Source organism: Trachypithecus francoisi, unplaced genomic scaffold (assembly GCF_009764315.1).
Source record: "Trachypithecus francoisi isolate TF-2019V2 unplaced genomic scaffold, Tfra_2.0 Lachesis_group20, whole genome shotgun sequence".
Taxonomy (NCBI): Eukaryota; Metazoa; Chordata; class Mammalia; order Primates; family Cercopithecidae; genus Trachypithecus; species Trachypithecus francoisi.
In genome coordinates, this window is record NW_022681466.1 from 15,183,467 (window position 1) to 15,202,897 (window position 19,431).

A 19,431-nucleotide genomic window follows, 5' to 3' on the forward strand; every position below is an offset into this window, starting at 1 on the left:
TTTTCTAATAGTAGGGGAAACAAGATTTTCATAGATGAATCCCTCTTTAAGAAGAGGGTCTCAGCCGGGCGCGGTGGCTCATGCCTGTAATCCCAGCATTTTGGGAGGCTGAGGCGGGCGGATCACTTGAGGTCGGAGTTGGAGACCAGCCTGACCAACATGGGGAAACCACGTCTCTACTAAAAATACAAAATTAGCCAGGCGTGGTGGCACATGCCTATAATCCCAGCTACTAGGGAGGCTGAGGCAGGAGAATCGCTTGAACCTGGGAGGCAGAGGTTGCGGTGATCATGCCATTGCTCTCCAGCCTGGGCAACAAGAGTGAAACTCCATCTCAAAAAAAAAAAGAAGAGGGTCTTATATCAGAGATAATCACTACTGCATCTTACAGGTCAGTCAAAATGAGCCTTCAGCTCTGCACTGTAAAGCCAGAGGGCACTGTTGCTGCCTTTCCAAGCAGCTGTTTTTCTGGGGCTGCTGCATGACGTCATAGCAGAAGAAAAATTAAAAACACGAAGAAAACTATTTCAAAATAAATGTTTAATATAATTTTTAGGCCAAAGAAAAACACAATCATACATTGTCTCCAGTGGACCATATGTGCCAGAACAGGACCAACTCAGTCCAGCTTTGAAGGCCCTGATTCAGTCCTACTGGTATAATCTCCCTTGATGTATTGATTTGTGTATGCTGCTTATGCATCACAAGGTGCATTTTACTCTTGAAGTCCCTATCACCTCAATGACCACCATTTAACTGCAAAAGCATGCTTCCTAATGGGAGGGTTTTCTTCCCCCTTCCCTGCAGGGGTTCTGAACCTTCAAGGAGTTTGACAATCTTATGAATCCCTTGAACCTTCTCCCCAGAAAAATGTACATATAACACAAGTCTACAAATAATTTCATGGGGTTCATGGACCCCAAGGCCCACAGTGGTTTCTAAGGCCCCAAGTTAAGGAACCTCTGTGTTAGTGATTTGAGCAACACAGTTGCCCTCAGGAAACAGTGACACAGGGCAGGTGAAGGACTGGGTTAACCAAAGTGACAGGAGGGAATAATCTCATAATTTCTATTTTTATTTTGGGGCAAAAATTAGTTCTCAGGGCCTCCCTACATTTAAGAGCAGAACTACTCAAGAACCTAAGCAGCTATCGGCATAGTTTAGGCGATTTAGAATAGGGCTGTGCAAGGAAATGTACAGGGTTCCTCGTTCAGCTGAGGACCTCATTTAGCTCCTTAACTGGAAGCTTTACATTTGATCTGCAGTGAGGGGACATTTCTAATTTTAGTTTGACCCACATGGAAAGGTGGATAGCTCCTATTCCCTTTTTTTTTGTATACAGAGCACGTAGTATTGGACAATTAGGGTAAGTCCTTGGAATCCCCCAAACAGCCATTTCCTTTATAAATCCAGTATTTCCTACCTCTGAATGTCTTAAAGAGCTGCCCCACAAATTAATCTAACCATTGCTTGCACTAAGAAGTTTGCTAAGAGCCTCTTCCAGGCGTCCAGGAACTTCTTCCAGCCTTACTGGGGGGAAGGAAGAGATTACTGAAAATCAACTTGTAGGAATGAAATGCTGACAGGTGTCTAACCTAACAAACTGTCAAATTAGGTTTACATTTTTTGTTATTAGACTTTTGAATGGCCGAGGCAGACTTAAATTTAAAATTTTGGATTGTAGCCACTTTCCAGTCGCCTAAACACTCAACACCGGTTTATTTTTCCAGCATCAAGAAAGAAAACCAAGGCACTAGAAAGCAAGCACACTTAAGTATTGAAGATAATTAAATCTTTATATTTTGCCTGAACTGTATATTGTAGCATACTTAAACCCATTCAAGGAAAAAATTGGCAAATTGAAAATTCTCCCATTAAAGACTGATATTTTTGCAAACTGACAAATTTAACGATTTCGGTACCCCTCCCCGAAAATGCAATCACATAAAATAATACTATTTTGAATTAGCTCTAGAAATCACACTGAAACTATTGTTACATTTACAAATATTAAATTTATTATAACTAAAATGAATTTAATTGTTCTCAGATTTGGCCACCTTATAGCTCCATTTAAGGAGGGGATTTGTTAAAAACAAAAATGCATTATAACTTGGTCAGATTACTTTCACATTAAGGAAAAAATCTTCTAAAAAGGAAAACAAGAAAAGCAATTCTTCAGTTTCACATAATTAAAAGAACAGGAGAAAGCACGCAAGCTACATAGAGCTAAATTTACGAAACCAACCAAAGCCAGGGGGATTTCTCTTCTGATTATGTGTCATAAAAAGGTCCACTGTCTTATATACACATGTATATAATGTTACATTCCATCACTGTAAAAAGTCCCCTTTGCCCCCTCCCCCAAAAAGTTTCAGTCTAGTCTCCAAACTTGGAAAGCGGCGCTCGCTCCTGCTGCCGGTGCAGTTCGTTCTCGGTCAGCAGCTGGAGGTTCTCGGCGCGCAGCCGGTCCAGCTCCAGCTCCAGCTCCCGCACACGCGCGTCGTCGCCGCCCAGCCGCTTGCTCTCCAGCCGCAGCCGGTTGTTCTCGTCCTCCATGCGCGAGAGGCACTTCTCCAGCTCCAGGTACTCCTTGATGAGCTCTTGCTTGCTCATGTTCTGTAGGCTCTCCGTGTGGTACCGCTCGTATGTCTCCGAGAAGTCCCGCTGCAGAAACTCGCTGCCGTCCCCTCCCATCCCATCGCTGCCTCCATCCTCCTCACCCCCTTCTTCCATGAAGTCGTCATCGCTGGTGTCGTCGGATTTGGCGGCGGCCCGCTTGGAGTACAGGCCGGTTTTGAGATCCGGCTCCTCCTGGTCGTGATCATCCATGAGGAACTGCGTGGTGTTATAGGGCGCGACCGGCTGGCCCTTGGCGAACATCTCGGCTCGGATTCTTGAAGCTCGCAGGCTCTGTTTCTCGTCGAACTTTTTCTTCTCCTCCCAGGTCAGCTTGTAGTATGGTTTCCAATGCCGCTTCTTCTTGGACGGGCGTCTCCTATGTTTTTTCTTGCCCAGCTGTCTCTGCTGCTGTCCCCACTCCTCTTCGCCCCCTGCGGCAGGAGCCCCCAACTTACTGGCCTCGGAGTCATGACAAGGCTGGGGGAGCAGCTCGGCCTCGGGCTTCGGTTCCCCTTCTGCCGGCGGCGGGAAGTCGCCGCCAGCGGACAAGTCGTCCCCATTCTGGCCCTTCTCGCCCTCTATCAGGCAGCTAGATTCTGGACAGGCCTGGGGCTGCAAGGGAGGTGGTTGGGACTCCAGGCTCCCTTCCCCCTCCGGCCCCGGACGGCCACCCAACTGGGGGAACGCTCTTGATTGCCACCTACTGTCCTCCTCGGGCACCCGCTCCTCCGCGCCTGGGGGGCGCTCAGGGTTCAGCTCTTCCTGGACAGCAGCAGCACCTGTACAGTTGCTAGTTTGAGGCTGGTGTTGATATTCTGACAAGAATGGCTCGGCCATGGCTAGTAGAGTCCTCGAAGTTTGAGAAATTTTGGCTAGTAAGTCCTCAAGGAAAAAAAATGGAGTTTTTCTTAAAAAAAAAAAAAAAGAAAAACAGTCCAACAGAGTCCTCTTCAGTTTGTAATTCCTGCAGTGACGCCTTTAGCTAGTCCTTCTATCAGCAAACTCCAATTGCAATCTGGGGAGCTCAAGTCAGTAAAGGGTTAAGCGCCCACAGTGCGGCCAGCTAGCGGGTCCAAGGGGGTGCAGCGGCAGGAACAGTACGTAATGTGCGGAGGTGGGCCTCAAACCTCCAAGCGGAGCACCCCAATAAAGGAGTTGGTAAGCAAGGTGATGAAGGTAAGTCCAGTGGGTGGAACCCAGCCCCGAAGGGGTTAAAACTACCGATGACGCTGCCTCCGAGGGGCCAGATCCACAAAGGGTTAAATCCCCTGCCGCAGAGCCCACAAGGGGTTAAAGTCCCGGAGCCACCTCCTCCCACTTCCACGGGTGTCGCTTCCACCCAAGCTCCCAGTTCCCTAGGCCCGGCCGGAGCCTCAGCAGAGGACAGACAAACTCATCTCCCCTTTGGCTCGATGCTCTGCTCTGCTCAGTTCTCCTCCGCCTCCTCCTCTTTTCCTCCCTCCCTCCTCCCACTTCCCACAGCTCCTCTTCCGCCTCCTCCCCCGGCTTTCCCTCCCAACCTGCCTCTCCACCTGCCAACTTGCAACTGCTGCCTCCCAGCCCTCTGCGCCATTTTTATATAGAAGCTTGTTCGCCCCGCCCATGCGCATGCGTAATGGAGTTCCCATTGCGGGGAGCCGGGAGTCGTAGTTCTTATCTTTCGGGCCCGCCGTCCTCGCCCGCCGTGCGACGTAGCCAATCCCAGAACGCGTAGGGGGCGTCTCCCTGGCCACCTCCTTCCATCGCTTAGCCCTCGCTAAAGAAACGCGAGCGGCCATTGGTGAAAAATCACACGACTCGCTGAGAAAGGACGGCCAATCGCCGAGAAGATGGGGCGGGTTCTGGACCGTACCATTCTGTTTCAGGAATACGAGAAGATTCAATGGCCTATGAGAGTCCACACAGAATATTTTTATGAAAAGGTGCGTTATAAAGGCTATTATCCTATTCTGTTCTCAGCGGAAGGGTTCCGAAGGTTATGAACCTTTATTAACTAACGCAAGAATGGTTTATTCCTAAAAAGTAGTCCCTAAAATGTATAAGAATTAAATCCTATAAAGAGAGATGTCGGCCCACGGCTGCTAACTCGCGATTCTTAAGATTACAGAAACGGCTTCAAGGCGGGTGGTGAGTGCCTGAGATTGACACTTGCGGAAGGATATCGCGAGCACATTTTGTAAAGAACGAAAAGCGCATGAAGAGGTAAACAAATGAAGAATAAAAAGTGCCGCCTTAAAGGGATAGTGTGACTGAGTTTAGCGCAGCAGGTTCGCACTAGGCCTCGGAAGACGAAAAGACAGGTTCGAGTCCCAGTGACGCCGACTCCCGGACTGACTTCGGTACCCTTAGTTGAAGGTGGCGGAGTCCCAGCCCCAGCCTGGTCTCAGAAAGCCGCCCACGCCCCAGGGGCCAATGCAAACCGGTGATTCGCGGCCAAGCCTCTTCTTTGGGCCGAGATCGGAAAGCGGGGGGGCGGGGGGATGGAAGAGAAGCGGGGGGAAGGCCTCGCCCCCAGGCCTCAGCTTCTGTCGAAGAAAATGGCCTCCTGGGGCTGATTTGGTCTTTTCACTTCCGACCGAGATCATTTCCTGAGCCGGGACAGGGGAGGTTTGGGCCAGCCATGAGGCTGTTTGTTGGGAAAGGTTCGGAATGATTAATGAGTTGAAATCATCAGCCCTGCCTATCCGAGAGGGAAGCCGGTCTCACCTGCAGAGGCCCTTCCTCGTAAGTGGGCGCTGGGCAAGACTGGGAGGGAAGCATGGAGGAGACCTTGCCCCGAAACTTGCGGCAGGGGATTCTGGCGCAGGGCTAGGGGGCCGATTCCCCCGGGGGCATAGTTTCTCAGCGTGAAATTCTCCAGACCCAAGCGCCCTGCCCTCCATAAACAGGGACTGAGAGGACCCAGAGAACCCTCCATTCCAGTCACTGGGGCCTAAAATCTTGGCGCCCTTTCCACTTCTCCCTCGCCACACACCCAGTGACCCTTTCTTCTTCTTGCTTCCTTAGTAGCATCCCTGACATTCCAGCACGTTTGCACTGTGCACCTTTTACGCACAGAACCATGTGACCTCACCACAGCCTGGCGAGTTAGGCACGATAGGAATGACTGTCTCCATTTTACAGATAAGGCATCTCTAAGACACCCGGAAAATAAGTGACTTGTCCAAGGTCACATGACAACCATGGGGCAGTTCTGGCTACAGCGCGGGTCTTTGTGACCTCCCCATGCCATTTTTCTTTCTGTCACAAACACAAAACCCCGTTTTTTCTTAAAATCGGGAAAAACTCTGGATTTCGTTCTTTTCATTCCCAACAACTTCAACCTTATTCGGCCCCTATATCATTTGGCATCCAGGAGGGTACAAAGAGGGGTGGGATGCCATCCTTGCCTTCAAGTTGCTCATGGACTGTGGAGGCCATCAGACCACAGCCAGCCAAAATGGCAAGTGAGGGAAATCCCGGTGGGAGCCAATGAGCTGAGTGCGTGGGAGTTGGGAATTATGGACAAGTGTCAGGAGCAAGTGACTTCCTGGCTGGCTCTGAAGGATGAAGAACTTTCAGGCAAAGTGGCATGAAGAGGGGCATTTTTTTTTTTTTTTTTTGAGATGGAGTCTCACTCTGTCGCCCGGGCTGGAGTGCAGTGGCCGGATCTCAGCTCACTGCAAGCTCCGCCTCCCGGGTTTACGCCATTCTCCTGCCTCAGCCTCCCGAGTAGCTGGGACTACAGGCGCCCACCACCTCCGCCGGCTAGTTTTTTTTTTTTGTTTTTTTTTGTATTTTTTAGTAGAGACGGGGTTTCACCGTGTTAGCCAGGATGGTCTCGATCTCCTGACCTCGTGATCCGCCCGTCTGGGCCTCCCAAAGTGCTGGGATTACAGGCTTGAGCCACCGCGCCCGGCCGAAGAGGGGCATTTTAGGAAGACCAAGCATTATGTGCCAGGAAAGGGCTAGTCTGGGACCTCGGTGGCTCTGGGCAGTATGAGATATTGGGGGGCGGGAGCCAGTGGTGATGGGCATGGCCAATGTAGATGCCTTTAAGGGGAGCCGCAAGCAAGCACGTGGGCCTCTGGGCACAGCTATGTATTCTGAAAATGAACACTTTCGTTTGTTTTCTCTGGGCTTCCAAGAACTCGGGTCCACCTGAAAAGCTCCCCACTCTGTGTGGCTTCATCCCTTAGCAGGCTTCCTGAGACCAAGAACTGCCCCTCAGAGCACTCCTGGAGGAAAAAGGGGTTTTGCAGAGAACTTGGTTATCACAGAGACCTCCAAATTGTTACCACATCTTCAGACTCCAGATGATTCTGGGGTACCCCAATTTGGGGCATTTGGAAGGTACAGCTGAGCCCAGCCTCAGTGTCCTGGACTGGGCTCCATTGTATGGTCTCATTTGTCATATTGGAGGAGAGGTGGGCTGAGGAATAGCTTGTGGAATTCTAGAATTCTGTCAAGGGGCCAGGCAACTTTACTATTAGCTGGGTTCTAACCCTTTGCCAGACATTTAACATGCCCCATCACTGGTAAACCCCAGGACTGCCTTATGAAGAAGAGATCAACCCTATTTCACAAACAAGGCCACCCAAGCCCAGAGCAGTTAAGAATCTTCCCCAAGGGCCGGGCGCGGGGGTGCACACCTGTAATCCCAGCACTTTGATCATGAGGTCAGGAGATCGAGACCATCCTGGCTAACACTGTGAACCTCATCTCTACTAAAAATACAAAATATTAGCTGGGCGTGGTGGCATGTGCCTGTAGTCCCAGCTACTCTGGGGAGGCTGAGGCAGGAGAATCGCTTGAACCTGGGAGGCAGAGGTTGCAGTGAGCCCAGATCGCACTACTGCACTCCAGCCTGACAACAAAGCCAGATTCGGTCTCAAAAAAACAAAAAAAAATCTTGCCCAAGTTCCACAGCTACTGTGCAAGTGGTGGAGCTGGCTTCAGCCCTGGGCCTGCATCCCCCACCAAGGTGGCCCTGCTGTTGTCTGTCCTGCTTGCTGCAGTCCAGCCATATCACAGGGGCTATTCAGCCTGTGCTTGTGTCCCTGGGCTGAGCTGTGCAGAGCGCACCGTCTAGCCTCAGGGATGCCTTCCCGGCTTGGAAAGGACTGACCACTAAAGAGTGACTGTGGCTTCCAGTGGGGTCAATGATGGCCAAGCCTGGGGCGGTGGTCAAGACTAGAGGCTGACAGGGAACTCAAGAGTTTAAGGATCTCAGCCAGGGACCTTCAGAACTGCCTCTTCCTTACCCAGGGGTAGGAAGGTCCTAGGGCCCAGGTGGTGGCAGCGGCGGGGGACTCTGGTAGGGACCCTGGCCAGTGGACTTGGAGGCGCTGGCACCAGGCGGCGCCCAGAGCGGCCAGTTTCGCCGTTGAATACGAGCCGGGCCGTGGCTTGAGCCAAGGTGGCCCACGACGACAGAGCTGGTGCTGACAGAGGGAGGCCAAAGCCTCTGGCCTGTACCCCCCGGAAGGCGACTGCACGGGGCGCTCAGCCCACCCCGACGGGGGCTTCCAGGCGCGCAGGGTCCTGCCCTCTACTCAGGGTTGGGCGACGACGAGGTTCTCGCCGGGCCTTGGCCTTCCAGAAAATTCCCTAGGAAGGCCCAGGCCCAGAGATCAAGGTGAGGCACTGGGAACAGGCAGCTGAGGAGGGGGCAGCGGACATTTCTGGAGCCTGGGGCTCGGAACCCCATCCCTACGCCCGGGGAGCGGAGCTGGAGCTGCCGCCGTCCCCTTCAGGCGGGGGCCAAACCAGCTCCTCGACCCCGCCCACCCCTGCTCCGCTCCTCCCCGCCACCCCCAGCTCGCTCGGACCCCGCGTCCCCGACGGGGCGGCGGGCAGGGCCGCGCCCTCGGCCCGCCCCCCGTTGGCTCCGCCCTCCCAAGGGTGCCCCCCCTCCCGACCCGGGCCACCCTTGGTTCCCTTCCCTCTCCCCTCCACACCGAGGCCTGTTTTCCCTTCGCTTGCCCAGGGAGGAGGGAAAATATTCCCCATTCAGAGTCACCAACCGCCGGCCTCTTTCAGGGCCATCAAGGGGGCACTGGGTGGGGAGCAGGAAAAGGACTTGTGCTTCTCCCGCTCCAGGCCCCGCTCCCCGCTCCCTCCGTAGGGGACCAGACAGTAGAAGATTATGGTTTTCTTTTATTGAGTGAAACATTCGTTTGTAAGTGAATCTTCAGTGAAGACGTCCTGAGTGTGTGTGGGGGCGGAGGGGGCCGGCAGGGGAGGAAGGCGAGCAAACGGCGCTCATCCCCCTCCCCCGGGGCCTGCTCACTCCTCTCAACTGGTCGGGGCCTCCTGGCCTCCCTCCCGCAGCCTCCCAGCCAATCATTCTTCCAGGCGCCGGCCCGAGTCCCAACTTGCCCAAGAGCTGAACCTCCTCGGGGAGAAGCAGGGGTGGGAAGAGAGTCAGGTGACCCAGAGGGTGGGGAGGGCAGGGGCTGAGACCCGATAGCCCCGCCCCCGAGTCACGGCCAACCCAGCACCGGGGACGTGCACCACAACTGCAGCCTCCCAGGGAAGCCTGGGGTGGTTGCGGGGAGGGAAGGAAGCGTCCCTATGAAGGTGCGGGGAGGGGTGGGGTCTTATTTGCACCCCGCGCTGCGTTAGGGGAGGAGGTGCGAAGGCAAACACTGACAGGAGGGGGAATTTTGAATGCTGTTCTTCTAAACCCTAGGAAGGCTCATGGCACATAACATAGTCTCAGTTGGCTGCAGAGACCCGTCCACTGACAGTCACCTCTTTTGGGTCCGAAACATTCGGAAGAGCCACTGGACGACGAAGGGCCACAGGAGGAAGAAGAGCAGCGTGGGCCCCGGGAGCCCAAGGGGCCATGGCCGAGCACTGGGCCTGGGCTGCGGCCTCTGCAGCCAAGAGGGAAGGAGTCAGAGGCCAGTCCAGGCCTCAGCACAACCTCCCTAGGAACCTGCTTCCAATTCAGTGGGACACTGGAAAGACCCTGCCCCAAGTCTGCAACACTAGAAGGGAAGTGGCCCCCAGGTGGTCCTGACAGGTTGAATGCCAACTCCCTCCCACATCTTCCTTCCCAGGGCAATCCCAGTGTCAAGAGAGGCTGGAAGGGCTGTGGATAGAGGGAGTGGCTTCCATGCCATCTTCTCTGGGCCACAAAGCAATGACCGTTGGTATTACCTGAAGACCTCTGTTGTTAAGGATGTGCCACATATTTCAAATGAGAGCCCTGGGTACCCAGATTTTAGTTTCCAACTATCATTCTCCACTAAAAAGGAGCCAAGGCTCCTTGGAGAAGTGGTTGATTCCAGGCCTAGGGCAGGGAAGGTGGGAGTGAATGTGGGGCGCCTTGTACCAGGAAAGCAAGGCCGCTTTTAAAGATTCATCAGGTCGTGTTATAAGAACATAGGACCCGGTTTGAAAGGGTCTCGAATGGCCAGAGTTATGACTGAGCATCAAAAAGAATGACTGGGGCAGACCGGGCGCAGTGGCTCACACCTGTCATCCCAGCACTTTGGGAGGCCGAGGCGGGCAGATCGCGAGGTCAGGAGTTCAAGACCAGCCTGGCCAAGATGGTGAAACCCTGTCTCTACTAAAAATACAAAAAAATTAGCCGGGCATGGTGGCAGGCACCTGTAATCCCAGCTACTCGGGAGGCTGAGGCAGAGAATTGCTTGAACCAGGAGGCAGAGGTTGCAGTGAGCCAAGATTGCGCCACTGCACTCTAGTCTGACTGACAGAGTGAGACTCTATCTCAAAAAAAAAAAAAAAAGAAGAAGAAGAAGAATGACTGTGGCTCCTGGGAATACGGAATCTGTGAAATCCATGAGCCCACAGTGATACTCAAGAGAAAACTGGAATTTTGTCACCATTTAGGTAGGTGGCTTTTAAATTAATTTCTTTCTTTTCCTTTTTTTTTTTTTTCTTTTTCCTTTTTTGTTGAGATGGAGTCTTGCTCTGTCATCCAGGCTAGAACGTGGCGGCACAATCTCAGCTCACTGCACCTTCCGCCTCCTGGGTTCAAGCGATTCTCCTGCCTTAGCCTCCTGAGTAGCTGGGATTACAGAGGCCTGCCACCATGCCCAGCTAATTTTTGTATTTTTAGTAGAGATGGGGTTTCACCATGTTGGTCAGGCTGGTCTCAAACTCCTGACCTTGGGTGATCTACCCGCCCACCTCAGCCTCCCAAAGTGCTGGGATTACAGGTGTGAGCCACCATACCTAGCCTAAATTAATTTCTTACTTTATTTTTTTATTTTTATTTTTTTTGAGACGGAGTCTCGCTCTGTGGCCCAGGCTGGAGTGCAGTGGCCAGATCTCAGCTCACTGCAAGCTCCACCCCCTGGGTTCACGCCATTCTGCCTCAGCCTCCCGAGTAGCTGGGACTACAGGCGTCCGCCACCTCGCCCAGCTAGTTTTTTGTATTTTTTAGCAGAGACGGGTTTTCACCGTGTTAGCCAGGGTGGTCTCGATCTCCTGACCTCATGATCTACCCGTTTCGGCCTCCCAAAGTGCTGGGATTACAGGCTTGAGCCACCGCGCCCGGCACCAATTTCTTACTTTAAAAATAGATAACTAAAGAGAAAGAATGAAGCATTTATCCTTCCTTTCCACTGTATTTCAGGGAAACTCAAGATGATGAGGGAAACAGTACACAAATGATAGCTAATAGATGTTAAAGGAATCATAGCATTTAAAAGTCAGCTTTTTTTTTGGCAATCACTAAATTATTGACTCAGGCAAGGATTAGCAATTGTCAAAAACTGGCAAATGGAGTTGATGCGGGACTGGATATTATCTGACTGCAGGAGCAAAACATGACTTTACAATGGTGGGATCAAACTCCCTTCAACCATGCCAGTGGTCCATGCTAGAGTTACTAATGGTGGAACATCCAGATAGCATGTGTCCTCTGCCATGAAAAAACATCACCTCTGATGTAGTCTGGTCCAAAATGTTGTGGTTTTTTGCGTTTTGTGTTTTTTTGAGACAAGGTCTCACTCTGTCGCCCAGGCTGGAGTGCAATGACACCATGATAGTTCACTGCAGTCTCAATCTCCTGGGCTCAAGCGATCCTCCTGCTTCAGTCCATTCCCAGCTAATTTTTTAAAATATATTTTGTGGAGACAGGGTCTCACTGTGTTGCCCAGGCTGGTCTCAAACTCCTAGGCTCAAGCAATCTGCCTGCCTCAGCCTCCCAAAGTACTGGGATTACAGCCGTGAGCCACCGTGCCTGGCCCAAATGTTTAATTTGACTCTAATCCAGTGTTTAGATCTAATCTCCAGTTCATAGGAAAGGTATATCGAGGAATCACCCATGAGGATGTAATTAGACCCAAAAGGTGCAACATTCTATAGGACACCAGCTCAGACTGGTCAGCAAGTCAATAGCAAGGAGAAGGACTAAGCTAGATTAACAGAGAATTGAAAGGGGAACAGATGCAATGTGTGGTCCTAGACTGGAAAAACAGCAGTTGGAAAAGGTGGTTTCGGGATAACCGGAGAAATTGGAATTTAGGTTGGATATTTGATGATATTAAGAAATTAATAATTGTGTGTAATATGATGTTTGGGCTAGGTAGAATGTTCTTATTTTCAGAGATATATTTTTTTGTTTGTTTTTAAGACGGAGTCTTGCTCTGTAACTTAGGTTGGAGTGCAATGGCACAATCTCGGCTCACTGCAAGCTCTGCCTCCCAGTTTCAAGTGATTCTCCTGCCTTAGCCTCCTGAGTAGCTGGGATTACAGGTGCCTGCCACCTCGCCCGGCTAAGTTTTGTATTTTTAGTAGAGATGGGGTTTCGCCATGTTGGCCAGGTGGGTCTGCAAATTGCTAGGATTACAGGCGTGAGCCACCACGCCCGGCCTATTTTGAGAGATATGAACCCAACTCTTTCGGGGTGGAACATCATGATGTTTATAATCTGTTTTTTTGTTTGTTTGCTTGAGACAGGATCTTGCTATGTTGCCCAGGCTGGTGTTGAACTCCCAGTCTCAAGAGATCCTCCCTCCTCAGCCTCCCAAAGTGCTGGGATTACAGGTGTGAGCCACCATGCCGGCCTGTAATCTACTTTAAAATCTTCAACATTTAAAAGTAGTAAATGGTAGGAAAAAAAGAAAAGGGGACCTGGCGTGGTGGCTCACACCTGTAATCCCAGCACTTTGGGAGGCTGAGGCGGGTGGATCACGAGGTCAAGAGATTGATACCATCCTGGGGACCATGGTGAAACGCCGTCTCTACTAAAAATACAAAAATTAGCCGGGCCTGGTGGTGCCACCTGTAGTACCAGCTACTCTGGAGGCTGGAGAATCACTTGAACCCAGGAGGCGGAGGTTGCAGTGAGCCGATATCATGCCACTCTACTCCAGCCTGGGCGACAGAGCAAGACTTCATCTCAAAATCAAAAAACAAACAAACAAACAAACAAAAACAGAAAAAAAGAAAAGAAAGCAAGCCCTGTTGAGGGGGAGGAGCAGTGTTGAAAAGTTAGCCATCGTGGATCTGAGGAAATCCTGCTGCTGTGGGCTCACCCCCGCTGTGCTGAGTGGGTTAGAGGTCACCCCAGAGATCCCTCACCTCTGGGAATCCAGCCCTCTCCTGCCCCCGCCACCTCAGGCTTTTCAAGAACAGACCCACTCACAGTTAATGGTGGGTACCAGCTTTGCAGGCAGACAGACTAGGGACCACTGCCAACTCCATCGCTTAGTGTTAATATTAACAGCAATAGTAGCAACAGAACTGACTGGAGAAGGCTTTCTGTGTGGTGGGCACCACGGAAGCACCAACATGCATGGTTGAATCCTCACAGCAGCTCAGAGAGGCTCTCCCAGGCTATGTGCCCTCCGGCAAATTAGCCCTTTGGAGCCTTAGTTTCCCTCTCTGAAAGGGAGGTGAAAAGAAACTATCCCTCTATCCCTAGGGCTGTTGTGTGAATTCAGTGGGAAGATGCCCATGAGTGTTTGGCGCCTAGTGGGGCTCCCGCAATGGCAGCTGTTATTTAGTTTGCAGAAGCCCAGGAGCCCAAGTGTCAGGGGCAAGCAGAGCTAGGAGTTGAGAGGGATGCAAAGGCTGAACCATTTGGGGCAAATCCTAATTCTGGGAATGGTAGACCTGACAGAGGGACAACAGGGACCAACATCCTCAGTGCCCAGAGCAGACACATCATGACCCTTCCCACGCGGGTTTAGTCCTGAGGCTTAGCTTCTCTCCAGGCAGAGGGAGGGGAGAACGGCAAAGGGCCCGGCCCACTCTGCCTTCAGAGTGGAAGCACGTCAGCCCCTCCACCCTCACCCCCACCTCCTGTCTGCTGCAGGAGCCACGCCATTCTCTGGAGAGAGATGTGGGCAGGTGGAGGCGTGAGGACAAAAACAAAAGTGGCTGGATGAGGAGCCCAGAATAGAGACCAGAATCTGCCATCATCTTGTCCGATGGGGTGGGGGACTCACCTGCTTGGGGGGCCGGGGCATGCTCTCCAGGCTCTGCACCCTCGCCTGCACCTCCTGCATGCTCTTCTGTAGTGCTCGAACTGTCCCCAGCAGCCACACGTCCAACTCCTGGGGCCCCGCTGTGCTCCCCTCTGCGGAGCACAGACACACAGGGAAGGGGGCTCAGGAGGCAGTTCAGCTCTGGGCAGTGGGGCGGCAGGCTGGGGCAAGCCCAGGAAAGTGTGGGAGTGCAACCCAATCCCTGGACCAAGTGTGATTCTTGCAAAGTCCATCTATGTAGCTGAGTAATGGGCTGCTGGAGGTTTAATCCCAGCAGGGCCGCTTATGACGCAGATCAACTCACTAACTTTTTTTTTTTTTTTTTGAGACAGTCTTGCTCTGTCGCCCAGACTGGAGTGCAGTGGCACAATGATCTCGGCTCACTGCCATCTCTGCCTCCTGGATTCAAGCGATTCTCCTGCCTCAGCCTCCCGAATAGCTGGGACTATAGGTGCCTACCACACCTGGCTAATATTTGTATTTTTAGTAGCGACAGGGTTTCACCATGTTGGCCAGGCTTGTCTCAAACTCCTGACCTCAGGTGATCTGCCTGCCTTGGCCTCCCAAAGTGCTGGATTCCAGGCGTGAGCCATTAAGCCCGGCCAAAGTCATTAACTTCTCTGGGCATCATTTTGTCATCTAAAAATTAGAAGATGTCATCTCCGGCCGGGCGCGGTGGCTCAAGCCTGTAATCCCAGCACTTGGGAGGCCGAGAGGGCGGATCACGAGGTCAGGAGATCGAGACCATCCTGGCTAACACGGTGAAACCCCGTCTCTACTAAAAAAATACAAAATTAGCCGGGCGAGATGGTGGCGCCTGTAGTCCCAGCTACTCGGGAGGCTGAGGCGAGAGAATGGCGTAAACCCGGGAGGCGGAGCTGCAGTGAGCTGAGAACTGGCCACTGCACTCCAGCCTGGGCGACAGAGCGAGACTCCGTCTCAAAAAAAAAAAAAAAAAAAAAAAAAAAAAAAGATGTCATCTCCTTCACAGGGCTGCTTGCTCAGAGGAATAAAGGAGATACTTTTGGAAATGTCCATACAGGACCTGACACACAACAGGAGTTCTAGAAGGGAAGAGGGCAGAACTCATTGTCTTCTGAGATTTCCAAATGGGGGTTCCAGAGAGTATAGATGACTTCCCGAGGCTGTGCAGCTGTAGGTGGGAGAGCTGGGCTAGGACTCCCATCCCGCCGGCCTTACTCAGCACCTGCAGAAGGTACAGACTCCTGGGTGCCCTTTGGGGACAGGAGGGAGGGCGGGGACTTTGCCTACCCAGGCAGGTATCTGGCTGATTGGCAACCCTTCCTGGACAGAGGCTTCTCGCTCAGTGCCCAGCAATGGACTTTCACCTCTGCCCTAGAAAGGCAGCCAAGAGAAGGCCTGGGATGCCAAGACCACAAGAAAAGGCAGAAGTGGGTGAAAGGTTGGGCAGGAGCTCACCTTTCTCTGTAGGGGGCACGGGGCTGTTCCTGGGATCACGCTTTCCTCCAGATGCTGCCCGCTGCTCTGCCCAAACCTGCTGAGATGAGTCAGAGGGCTGAGGGTGGGAGTGGGAGCACAGTAGGGTGGGAAAAAGGGGAATGGGGACTAGTCTCACCAGCTCAGGCTCCCGCTGCTCCAGGGAATCACAGAAAACCTCGGAGTCCAGGTCTCTGGGTGGATGGGACTCTGGAGGGATTGGTAGAGTTACTGCCCAGAGGGAAGCTGTGGAGGGAGAGCAGGGGTGTGCACTGGACAGAAGCACCTGTTTAGGAGACACTAGAGATACAAGGCACTGGAGATATCACCACCTGAGGCACAGATGGGTGCCAGAAGCAAGGCCCTGCCTTTGGGAGCACAGGAAGCCTCAGTGTCTGTGGAGGGCACAGTGTGGCATCCAGCCTTCTCCCCTCCAGTCCTCCCCCAGCCTGGGTTTGGTCCACCCCTCCTGCTCAAGCACTCACCTGGGCTTGGGGGTACCAGTTCCTTGGGGAGGCAGGGAGGCTCTGAAACAGCCCCAACATCTCCATTCACAACCTGGTCTTTCCAACCTGCCAAGACACAGCACCCAGAGGTGGGGCTGGGGAGAGGTTGGCACCTCCCAGTGTGATCAAGCCCCTATTCAGGATGAGCTGTGGACGCTGCCTGAGATCCACCTCTCAGGGGTGTGGGGGTTCCAACAGGGATGTCACCTGGAGCCCTCTGCCCCCAGCCCACCTCAGGCTAGACCTAGCCCGAGTTCACTCAGCACTTTTGGAGCTCCCAGCCTGGGAGTCTGACCTGCGACCCTTCTCAGGAAGGTCTCTGGGGGCCTCGGCATGTCAGGGATCACCTGGTACAGGGGCTCGAAGTAACCAAACATGTCCTCTGCCACCTCACCCAGGGGCACTGTGTCGATCACCTGTGGGGGAGGGGTTCTGTTGGGGAGGGAGTGGCCTCCTGTCCCTTCCGCCCTGCTCCTGCCCTGTCACACACCTCCACCCTGTGCCCAGTCAGGGGCCAAAGATAGGCAGGGCTGGGGGTAACATGAAGGTGGTGATTCCCATGAGGGGGTCCATGTTTAGGAAATGGAGTGAGGGTCAGAACTGGAAGGGCAAGGGGCAGGCCACCTGTCCAGGAGCCTGGGGACAGGGAACCTACAGCCCCTACCTTCTGTGCCACCAGTTTCATTTCAGTGATGTAGGCAGACATGGCCTCCTCCCTGCTCATCTTGCCCAGACTGTTCCAGGCGTCCCTGGGGGCAGAGGGCTGTGAGAGGGCTGCTTGACAGCTGAGGCTTGTTTGCCCAGCCAGCCAGGAGCTCACCACTTATATCGTCCAATGGGGTCCCAGAACCCAGGCCGGGGGACCAGGCAGGGCCCCATGGTGGCCTGCTTGTAGTAACTGTAGAATCGCAGCATCTCTTCATAGGAGGGGCGGTAAGCACCTGGGCAGAGTTGGGAAGCCAGGGCAGAACATCACTCCCAGCTCCAAGGGGCAGAGGGGCGGGAGAACCCCGCTTGGAAAGGGCAGAGGTGGAGATGGGTCCCACCCAAGGCATCTGGACTGGGGCAGGAAGTGGAGGGGACCCCCAGGACAGCTCAGGCAGGGGCTTGTCTGTAAAAACTGCAGTGATCAGGACCATTCTTTCTTCAGAGTCAGACCCCAGGCGTCCTGAATGCGAGTCCAAATGCGAGTCCCCGCAGCCTCACCGTTCTTAGGCAGGTTCTGGATGACGCTCACTGCAGCCTGGAACTGTTTCTGGCAGTCGGGCTCTGGGCTTTCTTTCTCGGTGCCCATGCTGCTGCGAGCCCTGGGGCCCTACTTTTGAGCGACTCTGCAAGAAGCAGCCTTCGTGTGAGGGGGCCTCCAGGGTACCCCCGGCACCATAAGCCAAGGATCCACTTCCCAGAGGGGCAAACTAAGCTCTTCAGAGGCCCGAGGGAGACACCCTGGGAGGTCAGAAGTTGTGGTTGAGGAGCCTCCTTTTCCTACCTCAAGGTAGCGTGGTGGGGCCAGGGTCGCCAGGGCCTCGGTGGGTGGAGAGGCAGGTGGCAAGGGCCTCAGTGCCAGATGTGTCCGTCCCCAGATGCGCTTTCTTTAGCTGCACATCTCCAACTCCTGGACAGGCAGAGAAGAGAGGAGGAGTCAGGGCGGGGCGAACAGTCTCCCACCCTGGCCGCCTGCACCTTGGCCCAGCCTGCGCCCTGCGGCGCCCACTGCCGGGACACCTGGGTCCTCTCTCGCCACCACCCCGCGGCTTCCTACTGTCCCCGGGGTCCAGCAGGGCCGGGATGGCGACGCAGAGCGAGGGGGGAAATTTAAGCCAATGAGAGAGCTTGTTTCACAGTCGGCTTATCTACCTCAACCATTCAGCGCGGCCCTTTCAAGAAAATGCAAATAGTTTCTCAGAGCCTTTCCCAATTAGGCGGGGCTTAATCCTAGGGTCGGACTTCCCAGCCCGGGATGGCGAAGGCGGGCGGCAGCGCCCCCTGGTGCACATAGTGAAAGGTCGTGGCGTCCTAGCGCCCCCTGGTGGAAATCCCCATCTGTTCGCTGATATCCAGGCCTGGCCGATCCTAGGCAACCCCCTCACCTCTTTAGACGTTTAGGCACTGGGGATTAAAAAAAGTCATGTCCTGTCGTCAGGCGTTCTGGAGGAGGGACATCACAGCTGAGTTTTGGAAGATGGTCGGGCACCGTGGCTCATGCCTGTAATCCCAGAACTTTGAGAGGCCAAGGCGGACAGATCATCTGAGGTCAGGAGTTCGAGACCAGCCTGGTCAACATAGTGAAACCCCGTCTCTACTAAAAATCACAAATTAGCCGGGAGTGGTGGTGCGTGCCTGTAATCCCAGCTACTGGGCAGGCTGAGGCAGGAGAATTGTTTGAACCCGGGAGGTGGAGATTGCAGTGAGCCAAGATTGCCCCACTGCACTCCAGTCTGGGCGACAGAGTGAGACTCCATCTCAAAAAAAAAAAAAGCAAAATGTAGATTGCAGAATGATGGTTACCAGAGGCTGGGAAGGGTACTGGGGAGGGGGGAAATGGGTACAAAAATACAGTTAGAATGAATGAGATCCAGTATTCGGTAGCACAATACAACGATGATAGTTACCAATAATGTATTGTATCTTTTTAAATTAATTATTTTAAAAACAATTTTTGTAGAGGCAGAGGTCTCATTATGTTGCCCAGGCTGGTCTTCAATACTTGGCCTCAAGTGATCGTCCCACCTCTGCCTCCCAAAGTGCTGGGATTACAGGCGTGAGCCACCGCATCTGGCCAATTTATTGTATATTTCAAAATAACTGGATGGGACGTGGTGGCTCAGGCCTGTAGTCCCAACACTTTGGGAGGCCAAGGTAAGAGAATTGCTTTGAGGCTGCAGTGAGCTCTGATAATGCCACTGCACTCCACTCTGGGCAACCAAGTAGTGAGAACTTGTCTCTAATAAATAAAGAAATAAATAAAATACAAATAAAAATAACTAAAAGTGGAATTGGAATGTTCCTAATACAAAGGAATGATACATGCTTGAGGTGATGGGTACCTCAATTACCTTGATTTGATCATTACACATTTTATACCTGTACCAAAACATCACATGCATCTCCATAATTCTCTGCAACTATTAAGTATCCATAACAATTAAAAGAAATGTAGACTTAGCTTATCCAACAACAACAACAACAGAAGAGTAAACCAGGAGAATAAGGAAGGGTTGTTCCTGGAGGAAAGAATGGCAGGATCAAAAGTACAAAGGCGAAGACGATAATCAGGAAGAAAATTCAGGACCCCAGAGAGGAGTAGGGACCCAAGCCAGAGTGCGGAATCTCTGGGCGTGGGAGATCTGAGGATGGGGTAGAGCAGGGCAAGCAGGTGGCAAATCCAGGCCCTG

At 52.9% G+C, this 19,431-nt stretch overlaps 2 protein-coding genes across 10 annotated transcripts; both read right to left on the bottom strand.

Annotated features, from left to right (window-relative positions):
- Positions 1 to 1,325: 1,325 nt before the first annotated feature.
- HEXIM1 (HEXIM P-TEFb complex subunit 1) lies at positions 1,326 to 4,421 on the bottom strand. The gene has a single exon (XM_033182674.1). The coding sequence runs from the start codon at positions 3,457 to 3,459 to the stop codon at positions 2,380 to 2,382; it is 1,080 nt and encodes a 359-aa protein (XP_033038565.1). The 5' UTR covers positions 3,460 to 4,421; the 3' UTR covers positions 1,326 to 2,379.
- Positions 4,422 to 8,742: 4,321 nt separating this feature from the next.
- Positions 8,743 to 18,098, bottom strand: ACBD4 (acyl-CoA binding domain containing 4). Of its 9 annotated transcripts, none has more exons than XM_033182677.1 (11): positions 17,526 to 18,095; positions 17,243 to 17,367; positions 16,857 to 16,977; positions 16,701 to 16,785; positions 16,332 to 16,452; positions 16,016 to 16,102; positions 15,670 to 15,830; positions 15,513 to 15,591; positions 14,034 to 14,164; positions 9,358 to 9,482; positions 8,798 to 8,995 (listed from the first exon to the last, which is right to left on the bottom strand). In XM_033182677.1, exons 2-11 carry the CDS (start codon positions 17,328 to 17,330, stop codon positions 8,947 to 8,949), a joined length of 1,047 nt encoding a protein of 348 aa, XP_033038568.1. In that variant the 5' UTR covers positions 17,331 to 17,367; positions 17,526 to 18,095; the 3' UTR covers positions 8,798 to 8,946. The 9 variants fall into 9 exon arrangements, with proteins under 9 accessions (XP_033038572.1, XP_033038568.1, XP_033038566.1 ...); XM_033182675.1 differs by having other exon boundaries at positions 8,798 to 8,998; positions 17,526 to 18,094; XM_033182676.1 differs by having other exon boundaries at positions 8,798 to 8,998; positions 15,513 to 15,588; positions 17,526 to 18,092.
- Positions 18,099 to 19,431: the final 1,333 nt, after the last annotated feature.